The 26,503-nt window shown below is 29.4% G+C and overlaps 2 protein-coding genes and 1 long non-coding RNA gene across 5 annotated transcripts in view; 2 read left to right on the plus strand and 1 right to left on the minus strand.

Annotated features, from left to right (window-relative positions):
• The window catches only part of LOC126745370 (pseudouridylate synthase RPUSD2-like), a 427,187-nt gene that overhangs the window by 85,948 nt on the left and 314,736 nt on the right, over positions 1-26,503 (minus strand). The gene's annotated exons all lie outside the window — the stretch shown is intronic.
• LOC126745371 (alpha-L-fucosidase-like) lies at positions 9,095-20,854 on the plus strand. 2 transcript variants are annotated; one of them, XM_050453195.1, is made up of 7 exons: positions 9,095-9,314; positions 13,289-13,424; positions 18,759-18,865; positions 19,766-20,012; positions 20,068-20,321; positions 20,374-20,536; positions 20,596-20,854. In XM_050453195.1, exons 1-7 carry the CDS (start codon positions 9,122-9,124, stop codon positions 20,828-20,830), a joined length of 1,335 nt encoding a protein of 444 aa, XP_050309152.1. In that variant the 5' UTR covers positions 9,095-9,121; the 3' UTR covers positions 20,831-20,854. The 2 variants fall into 2 exon arrangements, with proteins under 2 accessions (XP_050309152.1, XP_050309151.1); XM_050453194.1 differs by lacking the exon at positions 9,095-9,314 and adding an exon at positions 12,439-12,677.
• Positions 16,122-16,740, plus strand: LOC126745374 (uncharacterized). Its single transcript, XR_007663528.1, has 2 exons — positions 16,122-16,152; positions 16,223-16,740. It is a non-coding gene; the product is annotated as an uncharacterized LOC126745374 (long non-coding RNA).

Genomic DNA, 26,503 nt, shown 5'->3' on the forward strand with positions numbered 1-26,503 from the left:
AACCGGAAGACCATCTTGGTCGCTAAATGACAAAGTATTTAAGAGCCTATATTCCACTCCACTGAAGATTCCGTACCTAAAATGGGAAAATTTAAAGCAACTTCTACCTTTTATCCCACCCATTTATCATGATTTTGATTTAAATATGCCACATGAGATCAAAGGAAAAAAAAGCTCTAAGAAAAAAAGTCAGAAGACGGTTCTGGTTAACGATGAAGAAAATACAGAACTGGAAGAAGACAACGACAGTATCGTGTCAGATTACGATGGTTAGACATATTTTAGTTAGTTTTTGCTGTAAATTTCGATAATTTGTTGTATAATAAAGTGTAAGTTTTTATAAAAATAGAATTGTAGCTTTTTCCTGACTAAAATTTTCCAAAGTGCTCAGAACCATCAGGATCCAAGTGACATAAAACCAGTAAGCTTTAGATTTTTTTAATCTCTAGTATACGGTATTTAAAATAGTTACATAAACCACATTCTTTTATATAAAAACAATTTCAAATGCATTTAAATCAAATTTACAATAATCAATTAACTTTAACCTTAATTATCTCAAGACAGTGGCAGACACACTTAGACCCTTATGATTCTAACCCCTTCATATATCTTATAGTACAATAATGGAACATCATACACAAAGAAATCTAGAATAAAATAGGAAATTCAAATAAGATAAAAAATATCTAAATTGCTAGTAAAGGTGATTAAAAAAATCTTATTTTATCAACGCCTTTAAATAGTATGCAATATTCCATACTTATATATTTAACTTTTATGAAATAATAATTGTATATTATTAACATGTAACAAACCTTCTTGTTAAACGTAAATAAAACATAAACCTAATATTTAATTCTTTAACGTATATTACGCGGACATTTTATCTAATATTTATAATTTAACAAAAAATATATATCTAGTGTAAACCAAAAATAAACATTTATTTAACTATGATGTATTACTTGAATTAGGAACTTGGTGTGGAGTTTTGAAGGTCAATTTGATCAGTTAGTAATTGAATCTCATCTCAAGGGATTATACAATTATATAAAATTAATTTTTGACCTATAATGTGATTTATTAAATATTTTATCTTCTTACTATACACTTTAAAACGGATTTATTTTAAAGAAAATCTATTAAAAATAACAAGGAAAAGTATTCGTTTATTCGTAGTTCTTAGAAAAAGCGATTTTCTCGGTGAATAGGCTTCTCCAACTATTTTTCTCAAATACGTTATTGCAGTTTCTTGTCTTTGACTTAAGAGAAAATAAAATAACGCCAAGCAAAATAGCATTTTACCAAAACAATTTAATATATATTGTGCGGTTAGTTTTCAGCTATTGGGAAGTATATTAAAACGTATTGAAAACTCTGTACCATTATCGGTCTGTATAATATGTGATCGATATAAAAAGTGATAATACCAAAAATATCTCGAATGCATATCTGTATTTTTTTATTTATCAAAAAAAAGATACCTCGATCCTTTAGCCTCAAGGGCTCATCAGGGGTAGGGTTAACAAATAATTTAAATAAACTGTTTAGCTAAGTTTATACCTTTAAATACTTCCGAGGTTTCACTATACTTATCCAAGACGCATAATTATCAAGACACACCGTCTATATAAAATAAGAAATAAGTAATTTACCTCAAAAACTGCAAAACCAGAAAAACAAATTAGAAAACCCTCTTAGACAGCCCAAAAAGCGAAATTAAATACCAACGCCTCAAAAAAATAATAGAGTCCTTCAGACCTGTATGAAAATGGCATCAGCACCTCTTTTTTTTCCATTAAACTTCTCAGGCCGCAATATCGCGCAAATTAGAAGCACCATCTCTGCTATGTATGCACATACATCAGGGGATATTAACGCGCCTACCCGACATTTTATATTCCCATATTCTGCATCCCTCCGCATATTTATTTGCATACATACGGCTAGGGAACATCTGGTAATTTTTCACCTGCAGAATGCCGCATGCCGTGATGCTGTTATTAGTATTACGTGTTGGAACGACAAACGTCTCGAGTGTGAATGTGCGAAAATGTCAATTTTATCCCTATGTATATCGTCTGATTTTTTTGATGTAGTTTATAAGTGCCATCTCAGATTATTATGGGCAATCTTTTGGAAAAAGTGTATATGCATTGTTTATTTATCTCTTTTGGTTATTGTACTAATGAATTTCAAGTCTCATGAGTGAAGAACCACATTAATAATTCAGAATAGTGTAGTAAATAAAAGAAAAAGGAAGAAGAAGAAGAAGAAGAAGAGGGAGGGAAAAAGATGATAACACTGTTGCTCAAACCAATGCATGGATAAATAGGAAATTAAATAGAATTTTCTCAATTAAAATAATTAAAATTACAAAACCAAAATGTAATTTCATTAAAAATATCTTATTAATATCAAATGGCAAAAATTCAAAGAAAAGAATTACAAGTATATTTTAATGAAATAATAATACAAAAAAACTTTTATGATACAAAAATACAAATTCCTTAAGTGAATTACCAAAGTATTAGGGCCTCCTTATATTTTTTTTTATTTCAAAGTATTTCGCGAAATGATTTTATTAAATTTTAGAAAACCAAATTAGAAACCCCTGAAATTAAAGGTACGCATTTAACGGCTCAAAATTCATTGGATCGAACAACAAACCGTAAACGTTCAGGCCTCCATTTAATACGCAAAAAATAAATTTTCCGAGAAAATTTGATTATAGCAGCGTTGAGATGTAATTCCTGAAATGCCGCAATTTACGGTTGCCTAAGTAGATTTATTTTTATTGAAAACGGTTGTTTGTTTTGCTTTCTTTAATTATTTTTTTAAATTATGCCAGGATATACTTTTTTAATTTAAATGGCAATTTAATAAAGAGCAAGTCATGTATATAAAATTTCTTTAACTCTTGTTATAAATTTTTAAATTGGCAAAGAAAACTTAAGGAACATTACCAAAGAAGAAGATTCACAGACAAAAAATATTAAAAGACACTATTAAATTAAATAGTAATTGACTGCACTCTCAAAGATTATTTTTATTAAGATGTAGATTTATCTTTATTTAGATGGTTTAAGAAAATAAACGAAATTTAAGAACTAGATGTATTAGATTCATCTGATAGTAATAGTTTTTCAAAAAGAAATAGTTTTTAGAATCAAGATTTTTTAATACAAAGACAATTCCGATTTAGTATCGTAAAAAAGGCTTTTGATGTAATCGGTCGATTCTGTGAATTATTCGTTAATAACTGCTTTTCTTCTCTATTTTTCAGTTACGATAGATAATTTATGCTTTTTAGATCTAGGTCTTGCTTTAAGTGAGTAGTTTGTTTACTCATGACTTTAGTGTATCTTATAGCTTAAAGAGTTCAATGACTTGACTAATGTTTATATTCTGTTTCATCCTGGATTGAATCCATCCTCTGATTTATTCCGTTTTTTTCTTCATGCTAGGTCAATTTTATACATGTGATTATGCAGCATTTGTTCTGTCTAATACAACATGCCCCTTTTCAAACATGGTTTATGCATCCAGTATGCATTCACACTATTTTCTACGTCTGTATCTGATTGATTTCTTAAAAAAAGATATTACCAAGATGTCAATTAAATTTATTATATATCCTTAAGTCCTTATTCTTAATCTGGCATTACTTTATGTGATCGTTCAAAGGCATTTGATTGTATCAGGTTTTAAGGTTAAATAATTTTATTTTATTCTGGATTGTTGCTATTAAGTCTACACAGTATTCTTTTCCAATAATTTTCTAAAAAATAAAATGATATAGCGTTTTGAAAACCTGTATTTTACTCTAGTTTCATTTTTGCATAACAATTTTGTAAACCTTTATGCTTTTGTAATATTTTAGCAATAAAATATTACAAAATGCTACAAAAAGATCTCTATAACTATAATTCAATATCTCAAAAACTAAATTTTTTTTAAGTAAAATACTACGATATTACTCTTCTAAATATACATATATATCAATTATACATATAGCCTACTTGTTTGACTTAGTGGCAACAAACAAGTGATAGAAAAAGCTGTGGCATTCCTGTAAGGTAACTTTTTGATGAAAATTCTCTAAAAAGCTAGATTGTAAGAGGTCATATTGAATGGCCTGCTTGATCTCCTGATATGTCGTCACTTGATTTTTTTGTATGAGGGCATTTTTGTATGTGTACATTTTTTATAAAAATTGACACATAGAAAGTCTATGTCATAGAGGCAGGAAATAATAAAAATAAGCTCTCGGGTAACCTTTAAATATTTATTAAATTTCTAATTAAACTATCTGAGCTAGAGTTTCTAAACTTGGACAGGGGTGTGCGCTCAAGTGTAGTTTACTCTATACTTTAAAAATGTTTAAAATATTTTTGACTAGTTTTTTATCCATTACTAGGTTTATTCAGAAAGTCTAGGATATAGCGGTAAGAAATTGTAAAAATAAGCTGTAGGCTGACGTTGAAATGTTAAAATGAATTTCCCTAAATCACATTAAAAAATGAGGCAAAAACAATTTTCAAAGTGCTTCCCCAAAACGTTAATTATTTCCAAAAACAAGATGATTTTTATTTTCTTTTTTTGGCAAAATCGGTCTTTGCTAAATACCTCCGTAGACAGTTTCTGCTGCTCTAACCTGTATGCAACTTTTACCTTTGCCGATAATATTAACAATATCACCACAAAGTCTCACAAATGCTTCAGCTTTTATGCAGACTTTATTAAAACATTGAAAAAGCGAGAAAAAAACATATGTCCTATTCTAATTCTCTTATTGAGTGAAATCAGCTTGAAACCTCTTATAAAACTAGACACTAAAAAAATCAAAGAGACTCGTAACAACATCAAGAGAGTTGTTTAATGGCCAGTAATGGCTACCCATCAAAACCAGCGTCAATATTATATTGGGCTTTTTTACCAAATATCTCCATAGATAGTTTCCGCTGCTCCAACCTGTATACAACTTTTACCCAGACTCTATTAAAACATTAGAAAAGCATAGAAAAGCGAGAAAAAAGCATATCGCTTATTTTAATTCTTTCATTGACTGAAATTAGCTTAAAACATCTTATAAAAGTAAACAATGAAAAAATCAGAGAAACTCGTAACAACATCAGGAGAGTTGATTGATGGCCATTAATGGCTATCCATCAAAATAGTGCCTAAGTTAGCAAATCAGCGTCAACAAGTTAAGGCTCAAATTAATGGCCGGATAACTTTCGATGGCCCGATCGTTAACTTCCCGAACGAATTTCGTAATTTAATGGAATGGGCCGTTTACAAGCTGAAAATTAAAAAAAGGGGCGCAAACAAACGCGACCAATTTAGCCGGTCGGTTTTCTTTTCATTTTCCGCACTCCGAGAAAACAGTTTTCCGTCCTTACATGCATACAAATGGCACTTCAAAGTACAGAGACGGAGCTAATGAAAACGTTTTAAGTAATAAAGCGAACGACGGAATGGTCAGACAGTTAGTTTGCTCTGCTTTGTATTAGGCAGCTGAAAAAATATGAATCATGCTTGTTTGGTTAAGGTGACTGAGTGACTGGAAGACGATTTAATTTACTATTTAAGTAATTTTTGTTCTTTTTGGATATATATTGAATTCTTTTACACTTATTTGTTAATAAATAAGCTTATTGAATTTGAAGATCAATCGCTTCAAGCTATTTAGTATTTGCTATGATTTGTTTAATAAAATTAACCATGTTATTATCGTTAAACTGTTTGATACTTGAATATGAATTAGTCCAATTTATTTAAATATTATATGAACAAATAAATTATTAGACTAATAATTTTTATTAATGTTTGATTAATTTTTGTGAATCTATTAATTTTATTTATTTACCGGTTCGTAGGTAGACTTTTATGAACTTTATAACTGTTTTAAATTTGTTTTATTTTTATTATATTTTTTAATTCTATGGCAAATACAGGGTGAGGAGGAAAGAGAGTGATTTTTTAATTCGTTTTCCACATCTATCTAATGTTTAAGTACGAAAAGCTTCAGAACCTATGTTGCTGAAAGATTTCATGGAGGCAATTTGCCAGAACAATGTACAAATTTCTCTTCTAATACATTTAAACATAGACTTATTTCTTGCGAAAAAAAAATGTAAAAATGGATTCGAATTTTGAGACATCTATTGTCTTTAAGCTTGTCATAAATTTTACACCAAAGTGCAAGAACCTTCCATCGAAATAGGTCAGGAGCAAGAACGACTGGAATAAATGGATTGTTATGGCCTTGTAGTGGATTCAATATGAACAAGTAGAAATCTTCTTGTAAACCAAAAACTATAGAGTAAAAATAAGAAAAAATCACATTTTGAAAAGCGCTTTTTCCCATTTGCAAAATCTGTTACATTTGTAAAGGATCATTAAACTCCAACATATTTATTAGCAATTATTCTATTTTATTCCAGTAAGGAAATATTGCAAGGTTAGGTTTAGGTTACTATTACTTATTATTATTAGGTTACTAGGTACATTCACCTTAAAATAGTTTAGTAAGCATTATAATAAATGGAGTAATAACATTTCCAGCATATTGAAGATAATGTACGATGACACCAGTTCATTGCTGAACTGTTAAAAAGCATGGAATGATTATGAATAAAAAGTCATTAAACCAAGTAACATGGGACTTTTATTTTATACACTATTGGTCCTTCGAACCGAATTTAAGAAAAAATAAATAAAATGTTTAATACAAATTTAATAGCATAATTAATAGAAAATAAATACTTGAAATAACTTTAATGGAAAATTACTTTAGATATCTGTAACATAATTTTAAAAGCTCAAAAACATAAGAAGTGTCTCAGCAATCCAAATCTGTAAATGCCTTTAATCCGTTAGAACATTACTCTAAATGTCTATACATTAAAGATTAAGGCTTAGAACGATTTAAGCAATAGCTTCAGAGTAAGCCATAAATGAGGTTGGTCAAGTAATGACAATAATCAAATTAAAAAAATTAATCAGGCTCATTCACAAATGATACTTCAAAACGCCCAGAAAATTGATCTCTACAAATTTCGTTTGAGGCTCAGAACTATTGAAGCGACAGCTTCTGAGTCAGTCACAAATAACTAAGGTTAGTCATTTAACAAGAGTCAACTCATAAAACAATTAATTTCTTAAAAGATAAATGAGAAAAATTGACAAATGAAAATACTTAGAAAATGATTCTCTGCATATTTCATTTAGGGCTTCGAACGATTTTAAGCTTAAAACAATTTAATTGGCAGTTGCCAATTAGGGACATGGAATAAATTGGATTTCGTCCGAACCGCAGCTGTAGAAATAACTTAAAATATCTGCTACTTTCATAGACCTGTCAGCAGCATACGACAATGAGTTTTAAATAAATTAACTTAATTCGCGTTAATTAATCCCATTACAAAAAAAAATTAAATGTCTTCAAACAATAAGCCGAGTATGGTGCCGAATCGTATAGCGGAATGCTTAAGCGGTGCTGAAACCCAGAGTGAAATGTCGCATAATCAGGCGGACCGCGTTGCATAAATACACCTTCCAATCATTTTGTTTGTCTGCTTTACTTCAAGCTTTTTTAATTTTAAATGGTTTATAAATAAATATAACATTAAAAACGTTTATGTGAGTTTTTAGTAAAACTATGCAAAATTTTTCTGCTTTTATTGCATAGGTACCATATTTGTATATGAAATTCTATATATAATATGGAAAAATATTATACCTGTGAGGCATGTCAAGATGATTAGTATTTTATGTTATTTTAATTTAGTTCCATTCTTTTACTGTGCCAAATATTAGAAAAATATTTTTTTTTAGTTTTTAAGTGTTTTGTTTATTTTGTTTAAGAATATAGAAATTTCATTAAAAATATTGAATGTTTTATTTAAAAACTAAACAGCATATTTCGACAGCATATCAATCAAAACTCTAAAAAATAAAAAAAAAATTCCACATGCATGCATGCGCTTTACCATACAATTAGCCTTCAAGTACTTCTTTCAAGACGTGATGACCGATTCCCCAACCTGTATACATCACTCACAAGTACAACATTACAAATTAATAATATATTTCATACATAAAGTCTTTAATGATTTTTAAAATGACGGCCTCTGTCTGTAAATTAGTGAGTTGCTTGCTTTATACCTTTTATACAAACGATGTCAGATTTCTGTTTGCAGATGACAGACCAATACTGTTTGCAATAAGAACATTGATGTCGAGTGTGTATTAAATTAGTATAAGGTCCTTAATAAATCTAAATGAATAGTGTCCCTCAAAGTGGTAGTAAAAGTATTTAATAAAAGTCCACAAAATAAGAAAATCACTAGATGAGCAGTTTTACTTAACATTATCTTTCCTTCTAAAAAAAATCGCCAATAAAACGTTAATTCCTAAAAATTTCAAAAGCTTTAATAGCGATTTTTTCGATAAATGAACGAGCAACAGCGAGTTAATTAATTAAACTAATCCTTATTTAATTTTAATAATATACAGCAAAGATTAAATGATGTTTAATTCAGTTGTAATACCGAGCTTATATTTTTTTAATCTGTAATTAGAGTTTAAATTGATAATACTTTTATCTATTACTATGAATTGCTGTAGTACAATTTATACACACAGACTAATAATTACATAATTAATAAGCCTGTATAGAAGCTTTTATGAAATTTATTTTCTTAGATGCTAAAATTCATTCTTAATAGCAATAAATTCTAACTAAAATTTATGATTTTGATAGAAAAAATCATGCCGGACTTAAAAAACATAGACTAAGGATGCCAGATATGTAAACCGTATAAAAAATATGAGAAATTTAGGGGTGATTATACCTAAACATTTATTGAATAAAAAATATTCATTGTGTTTCAAGGGTATCTTTTAGATTAAATATAATATATACCAATAAAGCTCATTGATTGAATTAAAACACTTGAACGTATTATTTACCACTTAAACAAATAAATACTTAAGTATATCCTTTTATTTTCCTACAAAATGGGTTGATGATCTTTGCATTGATTTTGTAAATATATAAATACTAACTGAATTAGTATAGTCATGATTGTTAAATGTAAAACCACACATAATGTTAAAATTATTGATTCTTTTATATTTGGCTATAGCAAATGCTAAATACGACGCTACATGGAAAAGTCTAGATACCAGACCCATTCCGTCATGGTTTGATGAAGCAAAAGTTGGAATATTTTTGCATTGGGGGTTGTTTTCTGTACCCAGTATTACCTCTGAGTGGTTTTGGTCTTATTGGGCAAGTCAATGTAAGTTTTTGTTTTGTTATTTTTCATTTTTCACTTGTCTTTTAAAATTTACTTTATTTTAAACATAAATGCTGGAAATTTACTTAGTCAATGAGACCTTTGGTATTTAGGCAAATATCTTATCACGAATGTAATTTAAAAGAAATGTGTTCATATAATATAATTTTTTTATTTTTTCCTGTTTCTCTTCATGATTTCGTCTTTTGTGATCTAAAGACAAAAATGTCTTAAAAAATGTGTACCTACATTTTTTTCTCCTCTCTTTAAAATTTTCTAATAAACTTTAACAAGGAAAATTAAGTTTTATTTTCTCTTTGAATTAAAAAAAAAAGTTTCTAGTGTATTATTATGCCTTTACTATAATTATATGTCTTTCATTTTTAATTCATTCTTATCACTTTTAAAAAAAATATTAATACAATTTTAAAAAGGACGCTTGAGCAAGCTGTGTCAAGAATAAAACAAAATCCTATAATTTTGAATTTTCTTGTATTTAACTTTGTTTCTGTGTGATTACTTTTTATTTTAATATAGTTTTAATGAAATCATAAATTGGGACTTTTTAAAATTTTCTACCAGTGCATGAGAATAATTTATTTTAGTTTTCTCTTTTGATAAGTAATTCCACATATGTATAGACACTGATAAGAAATTCGTCTCACAGATAGAATACACCTCTGGCCAACTAAGGTCTTACGTTCGTAAATGAATGAACGTTGTATTGACATGCACTAACAAATCTCAATTTAAAGTCATAAGTTAAAAAGAGAACGAGCGTGTTTTTTACTATCTTCCTCTATAATCTAGAATTCGATTTTAATTAAATAAAGTAAAAGTCGAGAGGTGAGAAATTGTTCATTAGCATCAGATTGAGGAAGCAATTTTTTGTAAAACTTGAGTAAATCTGTCTAAATGAATAAAATACAAACCGAAATACGAAATATGTTTTTATTTTTAACCGAAATACGACTATTGCATTATGGCATATAAATTATAAAAATAAAATTTAAATAATATAATAAAGTAGTTTGAAAGTTGTTTTAAAAATATATTTGAAAGAAAACCTGAGAAGACGAAGATAGAAGACAGCTTCATCATTATTTAGGTATTATTATTTTTTAATTCGAAAAATGTTCAACTTATCGTCAGCAAAAATAAACGTCTTGGAAAAGTAAACATTCTTTTTTTCATGTCTTTTTTTAAATATATTTTTTTACTACCTTTATTTTAGGATTTTCCTGAAAATTTTCCAGGTACTTTTTCTGGATCCTTTTTTTGATCCCCGAATAAATCAAGAATATTTTCGATTGTATCTTAGCCTCTATTCACCACTTACTGTATCTATTGAATTATTTATCTTAAAATTCTTTCAAGCTTAATTAAAAAGAATTAATAAAACTTTCAATACATATAAATGCGTGTGAATAGCAAACTAGGGGTTTGTAAAAAAATTACTAGTGGGTCATCATACTTTGACTGTAAAAATGGATCAAGAAACCAACTGGCAAACGATACAGATCTACCTAGATAATAAAAAAAGAATAGAGCCTTCGTATTCCTTTATACGTTGAACAAAATATACTTGGATCTTTCACAATTATTGAGTATTTGTGTTTATTTTTTCACAATGAAAATTAAGTCTCAGTCAAAAAAAATTAATGAAGTTATTTTCCAAGTTTTAATTTAGCTATGCAGAGACATGAATTGTATATTGTTTGCACATTTTCTTGAATGCCAGAAGGCTTTTGATAGAGTCAAACGTCGAAAAATGGTATGTATTTTGGTTTGGATAAAAGGGTCATTAACCTGTACTGAAATTAATGAGCTATTGTTAAAATCGGAAATGAGACAACATAGGAAATGATAATACTAAGGAGTGATACTATTTAGAAGTCATATTTAGAGAAGCCTTAGGATACAGAGATTCAAGAATATTCCTAAGTAGAGAAAAAGTGAGCAATTATCGTTATGCAGACGATACGATCGTTTCCGGCGACAGCATAAAGACGCATAAAGATGACAGCATAAATAAAATCACGGAGTGCAGTCAACTATATGGCCTAGAAATTAGCAATAAAAAAACAAAATTAATAACTTTCAGTTTATAATCAATTAAAAACTGATAGAATGAGTGAGCAGTATATTACTTCACTTGGAACTCTGGTGTACCAGCAATGAAATCATTAGCAGAAAATATAAAGCAGAATTGAAAAAGCCAGGAGTGCATTTAATAAAGAAAAACATTCAGATAAAATATCTGTTCACAAGCCATCATATAAAGATGAGATCGATAGTACCAAGATAAATACCAAGATAAGACTTCTATGCTCTTACGTGTTGTCTGTTCATTTTATAAAGAAGCATGGTCATTAAAGCCACAAATAAGGAACTGAAATATGATTGCCAACATCCAAAACTTGCTTAAATAAGTTAACTTTTCGGCTGCAGGTACCTTAATATATAGGTTTCAAAGCATCACTGCTAGATGGCCTACCGTATACAAGTAAAAACGAGACACATTATTTATTGGACTGTTTTACCTTTTCAAATCCAGTGACTTTAATTATTGTTTTAAACTATTTATTTCGAAAGAAGAATAAGAATTATTAATTTCTGATCATTTACTGATTTTTTGTATTTTAAAATTTGGTTATTATTGACAAAAATTAAAAAGTATGCACTTCTATTTATCTAAGATTTAGCAGAAATTAAATTTCATAGATGAGTGTTTGTATTAGTTCTATATTTTTACGTAAAACCCTTGGTGATAATTTGATTAAATAGATTATAATATCTGGTTTTTTATATTTTTATCACAAAAATCATGCAAACATAAACAAATATTTAAGCACAATTCATTTATTGAGTATTTATAAGGACTCCAAATAAGAATTTAAGTATAATAGATTAAAAAATCTTCATTGAAAATTCAAACATAATTACCCTGCTCTAATCAAACCTAATTAATTTATCAGTGGCTCCCTACTAATAGTTACTATTCCCATCATGAAACAACGAAAAAAAAATTAAAACGGACGATAAGCACCGTAAACACTTAAGCACCATTATCTTTTATTATTAAGTCGAAAGTTCGTGACACTTAAGTTCATTATAAATACCAATTTAAATCAGTTGCCGTTTTAAAGGCGTTAGAAATCGTGCTGAAGATGTTAAAATTGTTGGTGTTTTTACTCGCGTTGGGCGCCATAAGTGCTAAATATAATTCCACGTGGGAAAGTTTAGATACCAGACCTATTCCTACGTGGTTTGATAAAGCTAAAGTGGGCATATTCTTGCATTGGGGAGTATTTTCTGTACCTAGTTTAACGTCGGAATGGTTCTGGGAGAACTGGAAGGGTGGATGTAAGTGTTAAATAAGTATTTTGTAACCTTAAGGTATGCATCTTTGAAAAATGTGGATTTTTTTAGTTAAGGACTGGTTCTTAGATGCTCATTCCTAATAAAAAGAATTATATTTGTTTATTTTGGATTTACCTAATGATCCATTTAAAATTATATTATAAATACGTATACCATAAATAAATATATGATTTTATTATAAATGTTAAATCGCTTTAAAGGCCGGCTTTTAATTTTTAATTATTATATCATATTTATGTATATATTAATATAATTTATTAAAGGACATATTTTATGTCATAATATATATAATGTTCTTTAATAAATTTCCCGTGTGCAGTGCTGGCTTAAAATTAATATTTTAATATTAGTTCTTTTCGGATGAGTTAAAATTTATTATGTACCAGCCTTTTATTAAATTTAAAATGAATATTTTAAATTTTTTGGACGCAAATAAATTTTAAAAAATCAAACATGCGAACATTATTCATTAAAGGTCTTTAATAATAATAATAATATAAAGAGCAAGGATATTAAATTGAATCGAAAATATTACAAGTATTCTCAAATAAAGAAAAACACACGTCAAAATTTAAAAATGTATTTATTTTTAGCTTCCCAAGAGATTAACACTTACATGAAAAACAACTTTCCCCCAGAGTTTTCCTACCAAGAGTTTGCCAGGGATTTTACTGCTGAATTTTTTAATGCTACACAGTGGGCGGAATTATTTGCAAAAGCTGGGGCAAAGTAAGTAACATTTTTTATTTATTTAATTATCTTTATTCAATCCATTAGGCAAAGTAAATTATTACATAATTTTTAGATATTAATATATTTTAATATTATAGTACAAAATATATAAAGCAAGGTACTACAAAAACTATTGTGACATCACTTGAATGTCTATTGAATAAGTTAAAAAAACTTGTTGAACCCTGAGGCACACTTTAATATTAGATATCATGAGCAGATGATCATGATCAACCCTATCAAAGGCTTTTGAGAAGTCTGTATATATACTATCAACTTATACAAACCTCCTAAAAGTATGGATCAATTTATACTAACAAAAAAATGCAATATAACGCCAGACTGTTATCAAACTTTTAATTAGAAGACTTGCTAATATGCACTTTATATGTAGTTTTAAAATACTCGACAAATAAGTTGATCACAATATTTTGATCATTACCAGGAACCTCGACTTTCATAATTATTTATGCTATTGGGGTATTCATCAGATTTAAGTAATTTATTAATATGTTTCTAAAATGAAAAAGATCATGAGAAATTTTAACACATAACCAAAAATATTAATCTCAAATAGTTTTACACTGATTCCTCACAGTCGAAAACTCCTTAATATTTTTGAATCTGGTGTGAGCAATTTTTTCTTAAATAACAAGATTTTGTAGTTTTTTACTAAACCAAGTGACAAAATTGGATGGAAATTGAAGCAACTGCTGCAAAAAATATCAATGCATATATTAATATGTTGCTGATCAAAAGCACTACCCCAGTTCATGCTAGCAAGATAATTATTAACAGCAGGAAATCGCAATTTACATATTTATAATAATAAACATCATCCTTAAAATCTAAATCACGATTAATAGGAATACTTATTCCATAAGCAAAATGGTAGTTTGAAGCCGGTGACAAATGTTTAGTAGCATCAGACAAACTTAAGAAAAACAAATCAAGAAATGTACTAAATAAATTTGGCAAGTTATTCACCTGCTTAATATAGAACCTATAGGAACCTAAATTGAACCCGTAGGACTCCTTCTCTTACTGCTATGTGCATCTATTTGATCAATTTTTTCAGGAATTCAATTCTTTCTAAATACATATTAGACGAATAAATCGACTCCTTCAAAGTAGTTCCTTAAAGGATTGTAAGTAATATTTCAATTCTTCCAGGCACTCTGTTCTCCTCCAAGAGCCTTCTTCTGTATCCCTTAGGAACCGTTTTATATGTTTACTCTTCTCTCACTGCTCTGTGCTTCCCTCAGGAAGAGCCCAACCGATCAGAAAGCCTGGGAGATTAGATGTATTTTGCCAAGAATTAAAATGTCTTTGGTTATGTTTTGAAAGAAGTAATATATATCTTCTTTCAGGCACTGTTCTCCTCCGGAAGTGTTTTTTAAAGCCCTCAGGAACCGTTTTATTCCGAAAGCGTGGAAAAGTAGATCTATTTTCCCCCAACTTCAACCAGTTTCTTGATATGTTTTAGACCAACAAACTAACCTTTTAGGCCTTCAGCTCTTCCTGAAAAATCTCTTAAAAGATTCTAAGTAATATATCTGTTCTTCTAGTTACTCTGTTCTCCTTTAATAGATTTTAATCTTTTCTGAATCCCTGAGGAAACTTCTTATTTGCTTGCTCTTCTCAACATACAATAGGTCACAGAAATCATCTATACCGTATGTGATGAGACTTTAACACCACACAATAAAATATCTCAACTAACATAAAGATTCGCAAGAGGCAAATTTCTCATAAATTGACAAAGGAGACGCATCAGTGACCTATACAGCATAAAAAATGACATTGTCACTGCCTGATACCGGCATTACTAAAATTAGTTAATTATTATTAGCTAAAATTTATTATTCCATTTTTGTTGGACTATCTGAATAATGCTATTAACATATTGAATTTCTGTATGAGTTTTACTCAGTGTTGCTTTGGTAGCAACGCTGAGTAAAACGTTTATAAACTTCAAAATGTCCTCCACTTCAACGTTCTATATTCCCTTTATAAACATATTTATACATTTTATATATGTATACATAGATATTAAATGTCTATTAACAAACTATGATATACCAGATTTATGCTTTCCACAAACGTATAGTAAATATTATTTTAGTTATAAATTATAAATTGCTATTTAACTAATATATCAAAAACAAATGATAAATGTTACTTTCCTATATAAATTGTATACTATTTTGATGAGCAGAGTTTTAGATTGATATGATATTATTTAATAAATTAATCATTTTATAATTAATAACTATTTAATATAAGGGAGGTGGTTAAATTGGGAATTTTTTGTGAATTGACTTTCAAAAATTTCAAAGTTTTAATGGTTTCTAACAAATTTGAAAAAATGTCATTAATATATAGTGTTGCTATTTTTTACCACATTTTTTAAAAACTGCAAAACATTAACAAATATTTAAAATCAGTTTATATTGACAAACAATTTTAATTTAATCATCTCTCCAACTCTTAGAGTTTTGAAGATCACAATATATATGTAAAATTTTATTGTAAATAAATTTTTTATATATCGATATATTTCATATACCGATCTAAAATTTTAGACGCTTTTTTAGAGGGATTTGATCAAAAAAAATTAAGATCACTAAAGTTACAAAAACAAAAACTCCTGTTTATAAAAAATTTAAAAAAACATTTATTAATTTTTTTTAGGTAAATACATTTTCTATATCCAAAGGACCCGGTAAGAGTTTTATGGAAAACAAAATAATAAATTTTTATTAAAATTTAACCGAGTGTACTTTTTTCTATAGGATTCATCAAAGTAAAATAGCAAGTAAAAAATGACATATTCTATAAAAACTCTTTTCTTGCGGTTAACAAAATCAAAGTAAATAGTACCTTATCCAACCTAATAATATAGGTAATAATACCTCCCAACGAGATGCCTAGTAGTATAACTAGTAGTAGATATCTAGTAGTATAAACTGCAAAATCAACTAATACCAAAGATAAGCTGGCCTGTCCAATCTTTCTTTTGTGGTTCTTTTTAGTCTATTCTTGTTACCTTCCATCGCATGCCAGTCAAATTACTTTGCCATTTTTTGTTTCTGCCCTTTTTAGTTTTAGTTTTGTTCTTTCTTAGGTTAATTAGGAATTTTTTTTTTGTATTTATTTATAATGTTTTCATGGCCTGTTTCACGCAAATTACGCTATCGGTTTTATATAATCGCGAAGCAGTTCCTTTTACCAAAAATTGTCAATTTTTTTTTCTCATGTAGCTAATTATATTTATAACTATTTTTTTGGTAATAAACTTTTTTGACTTTGACTTTGACTTTGACCTTATAAGTTAGTATGAATACGCAACCTGATTGGTTAGACCAGATTATGTGATTATATTTTGCAGTGCCAAGTCTACGTATAATCCAGGTATATTCTATACCGTTTAGACACTAACTTTTGCAAAAAAAACCCAGATTTACTGGACTGCATTAGTATTTAAGTAAAGTTACAGTTTCGGTAATTTCTATAATGGCAAACAAGAAAAGAGAAAGGAAAGATCTGATTGTTATAAGATTTTGTAGTATGGAGTAGCATTTGATATATGGTATATCATATCAATACAACATACGTTTTTAAAATCCAGTTCTTTTAATAACTTTTTGACTGTTGTTAAATTTAGTGAAAATTCTGAAAAAAAATATTGGTCAGTCATAAAAGTTACTATTAAAATTAACATTAGATAAAAGTTAAAAAAATCATATATGCGTATATTATACGTTTTGTAAAAGATAATTAATATGAAAAACGTATAATAATTATACGAATAAAATATTATACCGGTATTATACCATATTCATATTAAGATACGTTTAATTAAAGTATATATTACGAACCTGTGTTGCTTGGGTAAGTTATTCATAAGCATTTTTTATTTGCTTACGTTGATTTTGGTTGGTCACCTTTTATATAGTTTCACCATTATCAAGTGATTTACGATTTTATAAAATAGATAGTGCAAGCTCACTATTAGGGAAAAACTACTCCTACAATAATTTTGTTCGATTTGCCTAGACGATAGATTTGAAAACTTCTAATAGATCCAAACGATTCTCGATCTGGAAGCTCTATCGTGCATTTCCTTACAAGTTACCCTTACTTAGTTCCTGAGATTTTAATTGATTCAACTCATACTTAAGGTCTTGGATCTCAGATCTAAGCTCAGATACAACTAAGAGCTCACCTGCTTATGCATCATTAATTTCATCCAACAGACATGCTACCTGATGATTAATAAAATGAAAAATATTTAATATGATTAAAACAACACCTAAAATCTCCACTTTGCTTGTTTACTAGACGAACTTGAATTTTCTTCACTGAGATACACGCATAAAGCAAAACATAAGTTATTAATGCTGTCGATGACGGTAAGAATGTGCGAACGCTCAGAAGCCTCTAATACATTTTTATTAATAAAATATTTCTAAAAATCAATAAACTAATAATCTTGGCGAAAAAAAAATAGAATATCGTTTACCATCTATATTCAAGTTTAGTTAAGCAGCGGGCACACCGCGCGACATCGATGCGCGAGCATTTAGACGTCCTCGCCGCTAGGAGGATAGTTTAAGACAGAACATTGGCGCGACTTTTAAATTAAAATATATAGTAGAAAATAAATTTAGTGTTTTAAGTAGTTTTAAATCCTTGTGTTTAGTGAGTTCATGTGTAATAAATCAGTTGACTATTTTTATTTATCGAGTGTTTCAGTTCATACCCACAAGAATGGTGTAAACGCTACAATATGCCTAATATAAGTAAGCAAAAGAACTGGCTTAGTATATGACAAATTGATCCTAAATAATGACAAAACAAAGAATAGTCCTTATATATATAAAAAAAAAATTTTCAGTTGATAACCCCAAAAACCGAAAATAATAAAAGAAAGCGGGTTAATAAAATATCTAGAAGTAATAGCTGCCAATCAACTAAATTGGGAAATAAATTTAAGGGAAAACCTAAGCTAATCATTTTCTGTCAAATTTTTCTTATTTAGGAAACATTATTTGCGTTTCTCATCGGCTTGTTCTAATCTTGAATGGTAAAGGAACACTCATTGCATTGATTATGTAATACTTTACCTGAAAGGATACACTTTCCTTAGAACATTTTCTCTTACTTTATAATTTACTATATAAACTTTATTTTATTTTGTTTTATATTTTGTGCTTATGTATTTTTTTCAGAATGTTGAAGAATTTCCTGGAATATCAACAAAAAGTGTTATTAAGCATCATTTTCTTTATCATTTTTATATAACTTCTATATTTAATAAATTTTCAGATATGTGATTTTAACAAGCAAACATCATGAAGGATTCACATTATGGCCATCCAAATACTCTTACAGTTGGAACGCCAAAGATGTTGGACCTCATAGGGATTTAGTTGGTAAGTATTAAAAAAAAATGATAACACAACATCTTCCTAGATGGCATTAGATACGCACTAAGGTCTGCAATTAATACACATTTCGATGAACCACAAAAGCACTAAAGTTCTTTTTGAGATAGAACACGTTCTCCAAGATATAGTTCTCTTTCATTGCATGCCAAATATCATAAATAAATTACTAATTAGTTACATACAAACATACAATTACAAACAAATTAGTTACATAATCCTAAACAATTATTGCGTAGGTAAGGTGAGCATAGAAAGTCGTAGAGTATCACATGCTTATGGTCGTAATGCATCACATGCTTATGATATGTTATTGATTACATTTTTTGGATAAACAGATCAGTAGCCAAGGTTATCATGTCAATATGATAAGTTTAGCACATCCTAGAGTCAAATAAGTTGCTGAGTTGTACAGCAACTTATTACATTAGAATTTATCTGAAATTGTTCCCACATTGAGAGAATTCTAGTTGTTTTCTGACAATTCAGGAGGAGCCTATATATAAAATTTATAATCAAAATAAGAATTTTACTGCCATGTCTTTTTAGAACCATAATGGCATCAGCTATTTGTTTTTTCTCATGTCCGAGGTACTTTTTTCTTTTCATGGTTATTACTTCCAGGTCCTACTTACGCGCGTTTGTTGCTGATCGTTAAACCGTATCTTCCACCAGCTTCTCAACTGATTACCATAAATTTCGTTTTACTAATATTGATTTCTAAGCCATAGTTACTAATGACTTCTTGTAAGTTGTTTACGTTATCCATACATAAGCACAATATAATGTGCGTGCCGCCTATTGTTCATTCGTTCTTTATTTATCTTATTACTAAGATCTTATCACTTATTTCTAATTGATAAGATCTTTAAATATCTTTTACTTTAGGTGAACTCGGAGAAGCAGTACGCACCGCCGGTCTAAAATACGGCCTTTACCACTCCCTATACGAGTGGTTTAATCCTTTATATATAGCTGATAGAACTAGCAACTTTAGCACTCAAGTCTTCAGTACACAAAAAGCTATTCCTGAGCTAGTAGAGCTGGTCAACCAGTACCAACCCTCAATCATCTGGTCAGACGGTGACTGGGAAGCAAAAGATACTTATTGGACCTCAACAGATTTTTTGGCCTGGTAATACTGGATCTTGAGCAGTCATAATTTTGCTAATAATTGATTATTATTCAAGGTTATATAACGATAGTCCTGTAAAGGATGAGGTTCTGGTAAACGACAGATGGGGCGATGGTATTCCTTGCCACCATGGTGACTATTTTACTTGTCAGGATAGGTACGACCCTGGTAAGCTGCAAGAAAAAAAATGGGAAAACGCTATGACAATTGATAAGCAGTCCTGGGGGTTCCGACGAAATGCTAAGCTTTCAGATTATTTGACCCCATTGGAGTTGCTGACTACTCTTGTGAGGACTATCAGTTGTGGAGGTAATAAATGAAATATATTGATAAAGTAAATATTTAAAAAAAATATTTTTAGGAAATATTTTAATTAATGTTGGCCCATCTAAAGAAGGTCTAATTAATCCAATATTTGAAGAGCGCCTGACTCAATTGGGAGAGTGGTTAGGAATTAATGGAGAAGCTATTTACGAGAGCGAACCTTGGACTGTCCAAAATGACACTCTTAATTCTAATGTTTGGTAAGATTTAATTATAACATATCATGTTTTTCAACAAATATTATGTATAATTCTCACAGGTATACTAGTAAAGATAACGCTATTTATGCCATTCATCTAAGCTGGCCAGAGAATAACACAGCAATACTAGAATCTGTGGCAGATCTGTTCCAAAAAGACACCACTACGGTAACATTGTTGGGAAATAGTCAAAAATTAAAATGGATGACTAGTGCTGGACAGGTAGAAATACAGATGCCGGATAAGGCTGAAGTGAAAAGTGAAACTGCCTATGTATTAAAGATTGTTGCTTAAGAAATAAATATGCTTGTATTTTTAGTAGTTTTAGTTTTCTTTCTTAATTAGTAGGCAGATAAGTAATAAAACACTATAAGGTGCTTTAAAAAGTATGTAGTTATGAGAAAAGAGATTAGACATAATTCCTGTAAAGTAAATGGGCTTTTTTATTTGATTTGGGACTATTTGAAAAAAATTTTAAATAAATAAGACCGACGATAAGCAAGTCCGACAAGATGTTTTCACTGTACCATTGTCTACCACCTTCAAAAACAGATTGGGACTATTTATCGATAATGTTGGCTCTATAATAACATATGACTCAAATCATGTATTAGTAGTATCGATTAACTATCACAGTAATCATTATAACATCGTTTGTTTTTTTTTTTAATATTTAATAGTATTTAAATGCTATTAGCGGTATCTTGCGTGCATTGAAAATTTTATAAATCCTTACCGCCCATATGCAGATGATACTTGATGACGCGATGTTACTCAGGTCTATGTATCTACCTGCTAAAAGTATACAAGAAACCAAATTATTTGACATAAGACAATTATTTATACAAAATTTGCTAATGAGCATTTCTAAAAATAAAATACGTTTGAAGCCAGTTACTCATATCCATGAAAAATGTATAATTCCAAAAAAAAACAAAAAAATATTGGATAAAGATATTCTACATTTATTGGTCCTAAGACGTTTAACATGATTCCATATGATCTTCAAAATGTAATTAGAGAAACGCGCTTTCAATCAAAACTACAAGAATAGGTTCAAAAAACACGTCTCAAATAGTAGTCAACCCTAACATATCTTCTGATGAAGCGCTAACTAATTTATAAGTAGAGCTCACAAACATTATTATTTGCTTTAAAAACTTAACGACGTTTTCAACTACTTCAACTTTAAAATCTCAATTTAACAAGCACTCGTAATAAATTAGCAAAGCGCATAAATTATCTGTTCCTGCCTTCAAACTCGCTAGTATTGACTTTGACTAAGTTTGTTTCAACTACGGACGAGACTGAAAGGAGGGGGAAAGCTTTAAATCGGATAAGAATACAAGTAGGACCGAATTACTCTTTTAGTTTGACTCGAGCTTAAAAGTTTCGCGGAGAAAAATCTGGCCAAGAGAGAGAAAGAGAGAGTTATTTTAAAAGTTTTCGCATAAGATTACGAGGGGTTTTAATAAAACCTAATACGGTTACCGTACCTCGAAGAAGCTCTTGATAAAGTTATATAATCATTTTGGTCAGCGTACTTATTTGTCAGATCTATCGGGAAAATAGTGGCACTATAAACAAGCTTAGCTAATGCTGGCCCATAAACCAGAAACTCACGAATATTAATGGCGGGTTAATATTTCTCTGTAACGATTAGATTGCAACTAATGGGCTCACTAAATGGCTCTATTAGATCCGGGGATTAGATGGCTTTTTTATGAATAGACCTTGCGTTGTTCATTGTTGGTTTATGGTACGACGATATATTTAGGAGTAAAGTGGCCTGAGAGGGAAAGAGCATTTATCTTTTTGCGGTAATGAACCTGAAATAACATGGCTTTTATTAAATATGAATGCTTTCGTCTGCTTTTTTCTTATTTCTTTCTGGTTAATTTTTTTTCAGTATGATTTATATCATGTTTGTAATGATAGAATACGTTGTAGTTGCTTTATATTTTGTGGAAAATTCTGTTTCAGGGTTCATCTGTATAACTTGTTCCTTTTCAATCATATAAAAGGATTATCTCGGTAAAACTTTCCTATTAACTCATTTTAATGAGTTAACGAGTTTATCTCTATAGAAAAGTGAACTTCATACTCAACGAGTAAAATAATGGAGTTTATTTTTTAAAGTTAATTGCGATGATATATATTAATTATTTTTAAGAAAATGGCAGCCGAGGTTTTCTAATATGAATGCTGTAACTCACAAAATTTTTTTATATTTTTTAAATTGTTTTGACAAAATCTGCCATTTCAAAGAAGCCAAGGTTACATAAGAACTCCAGAAGACTTTTTTTTTTCTACCTTGAACAGATAGAGTTAACTATCTAAAAAGAGAAAGGCACACATAAATACAAACCAATTAATAAGTAAACCGGAATTAGGCTTAATCTCAACATATAAGTAGGTACAAAATTTATGAAAATCAAAGTACAAAGTAGTAACGATCTATAATAATGCTATGGCTATCCAAAGAAAGAAAGAAATTAAGCTAACAAGAACTAAGCATTAAGTTGTCCTAAATAGCACCTAAATACTGTTAAAAAGATAAGTTTACGTTGGAATTTGTAAGTTCAATAGCATTACAATTTCTAATACATCTAATTACTGAAGAGTTTCATAATAGCAAGCTATTACTAATACATAATTTTTTTAAACAGAAAAGGGAGGCAATTTGATTATTAATAATTCAAATGTACAAATATTAGATCAAAAAAATCTACGTTTTTCCAAAGACTCCATACCGTAAAATTAACTGGTTTAGGTGGTACTTGAGACAATATGTACTAGTGTTTATAAAAAAAGTGTTGTTAAAAAATATATATATTGTAAGTTTTCACTATAACTAAGAAACTGCCCGATTAAATCTCATATTTAATATATTTAAAGGTTTACGTTATACGCTTTCAAGCTGATCGATATATTTGAGATATATCAAACAACTGTTGCATTCTCAAGGATAGGTATATCAACGAATTATGTACTAAAATTATTTATTTAATATTACTGATGATTAAAAATTAACCAATAGTATTTTAATATATAATCTACATTTTTAGTCGCTCCCTGCACACAATTTTTTTTCTTAATGTGAGTCAAACTACAGCCTGGAATCCAAGGTTACACCTAAATCTTTACAGGATTTCTTTGAAAAAAGTATACAGTGACATTTTTCACGATTAATAAGTAATTTCTTTACAGTGCAATAATACAGCAAGTTAGACATATGTGACAGCAATGTTTAAAAAATTGATGAATTTTTAATAGCTTTATATATTTTCAAATCATCCGCGTACAAAAGGTAATTACTATTAAAAAAACATTATCCAACGTATAACCATCCATTTACCAATACATTACTTGTAAGCTGAGTAAAATCGTGCTCGGGCAGTCTTTGCGCAGTATTGGACATAGCTATCCAGATTTGTTACGTTGGACAATAAAGTATTTATAATTATTTACGATAGTAACCTCTTCTATTTACATCAGAAGTGGGATATCTAAATGCGGTGCTATAATAGTGGGTAACAATATCTAAAGAAAACGTGTCGCGTCACGATAATATCGAATTCGGATATTCCATTAAATGGAACTACATGTAGCTGAACTACCATATCAATCCAATATGACATCACTTTAAATGTATGCACATCATCAACGCCTTTCTTAAAGTCCTATTAATTAATCAGCAGTTTTAGTTTAGACGACGCAAGTCTACGGAGTTAAAACTTCTTACTCAGGTAGACTTCTTCTTGGATGCCTTGGAGAAGCGATATCAAGTATATATAGTATACACTGATTTCTCCAAGGTGTTCCACACAGCACCTCACAATATATTAATTCATAACATTTGTTGACATTGGCACTTTTCTCTCTAAAACAATACAGGTTCTATCTCGACTGCCTCAAGGCTGACATTTTGGGTCACTTTTAATATTTTCATTAATGATATAAATAAATGCTCCACTATCTGCCTATTTATGTTGTTTGCCGATGATCTAAAATCAAATCTCCTGATCACAAATAATAATTGTGACAACTTGATTGAAAAGGGACAAATTATACATTATTTAGATGAACAATGGAACTGAATTCTCAAACAAATTAATTATTAGTTTGCTGCGAAAGAAATGGTATTAATCCAACTAAATAAAAAATAATGACTTTTTCTCACTCTAAAACTCTACAAATACTACTGATAGTCGGTCGCTATGTAGGAACTTCTCTTTTTAAAAATTTATGTATTAGTCTCGATGCAAGCCTACAGTTTTCTCATCACTTAAATAATGTTATCAGTAAGGCCTTCCATATAGTTAGTTTTGTTGCGAAGGGTACTTAATAACCTGACAAATACTTTATAACACTCACATCTTATCAATTTTTACAATATCCTACATGGAAAATCTGAAGCTTTAGAGGTACTGCAAAAAAACAATATTAGTGCTCCACTAAGAGTTACTGATAGTTTTCACTACACAACCCACTGTATTAACTATGGTCCACTGGCTCACTGGCAAATGAACGGCAAATTCTTGGGTCAAGTTTTAGGAAACATTTGTTGGAATTTATTAATTATAACCTCCATGCATTTTTTCTGTATAATGCATATTACTTTAAAAAAAAGGAGACGTCTTCAGGTGCTCGTGCATTTTAAGCAACAGTGTAAACGTTTTTTTGTAAAAGCTACTGATTGTGGCAACTGGCACTTTTCTTTCTTAAACTAGTAAAGTTCCATCTGCAGTGCCTCAAAGCTCTAATCTTGGACCACCTTATTTTAGTATTTTCATTATTGATATAGATGAATGCTTTACTATATGCCGATCTTTTTTGCCAATGATCTAAAATTGAGCTGTATAAGCAAATTCCCTGATGATTGACAAATTACGATGTGATTGAAAAGGTACAAATTATACATTATACATATGAACCTAGAAGCAGAATTTTCGAACAAATAAATTAATAGTTTGCTGGTATGGAGCTAAATCCAACTAAATGTAAAATTATTACTTTTTCTAATAATGGAAATACTATTGATAATCGCTATGAAGGAAGTTCTGTTTTTAAAGATTTGTGTCACTGTCGATACAAGCCTACAGTTTTTTTATCACTGAGATAATGTTATTAGTAAAGCTTTCCAAATGATTAGTTTTGTTAGGAAGTGTCTCTTCATCTCTCAAATAATACCCCTTTAAAAATACTCTACTGTGACTCGATCCATCCCTATGTAGGGTTTATCTCCTAACTTCCTGTGTATGGTCTCCCTTCTATAAGGTACCTTGATGAGTTGAGTACCTACTATTGATGCCTTCATTTTTAAAACAAATAGCATATAAAATTGCATTGGATAATTAATAATAATTAATAATTACAATTAAAAAGATATACTTAATATGCTAATTATGATACCCATCTCCGTCCTCCAGAAGAGAAACAATCCTATCTGAGCCTATTCATGCTCCACTAGCAGCTACTGATAGTTTGTACTATATAATCCACCATGCTAACTATGCTCCTAATAATATTCTCACTTGCAAACCAATATCAGAATATTGACTTTGTTAAATCTTGCGGCCAATTCCTGGGTCAAGTTTTAGTAAATATTAGTTAGAACTTATTAATTATTACCTAATCATTCATTTTCTGTGTGTAATGTATGTTTCCTAAAAAAACAGTTTTTGGCAACTAAGGCATTATAAAATCGTGCATACCGGTACTGTTGTGATTCGAAACTACTTGTGATTAAAACCATAGGTGCTCATGCTAAATAGGCGATTAATATAAATCAATGGATTTAGTGAAAATATCCCATGGCACAAAATCCCTATCATGAATTTGGAATGGCCTACAACCATTAACCAATAGAAACATCAATAAAATAAACAGATCATAATAATATAGGGTAAAGCACGCAATAGTTGGCAGGGGCCCAGTTATTGGCAACTTCAACTCGAAAAAAAC

This window comes from Anthonomus grandis, chromosome 15 (assembly GCF_022605725.1).
Source record: "Anthonomus grandis grandis chromosome 15, icAntGran1.3, whole genome shotgun sequence".
NCBI classification, from domain to species: Eukaryota; Metazoa; Arthropoda; class Insecta; order Coleoptera; family Curculionidae; genus Anthonomus; species Anthonomus grandis.

Coding starts and splice junctions, on each gene's coding strand:
- LOC126745371 (XM_050453194.1), top strand. CDS start 12,482: ATGTTAAAATTGTTGGTGTTTTTACTCGCGTTGGGCGCCATAAGTGCT. Junction 13,425..18,758: donor TTTGCAAAAGCTGGGGCAAA/GTAAGTAACATT, acceptor ATAAATTTTCAG/ATATGTGATTTTAACAAGCA. Junction 20,322..20,373: donor GAGGACTATCAGTTGTGGAG/GTAATAAATGAA, acceptor AAATATTTTTAG/GAAATATTTTAATTAATGTT.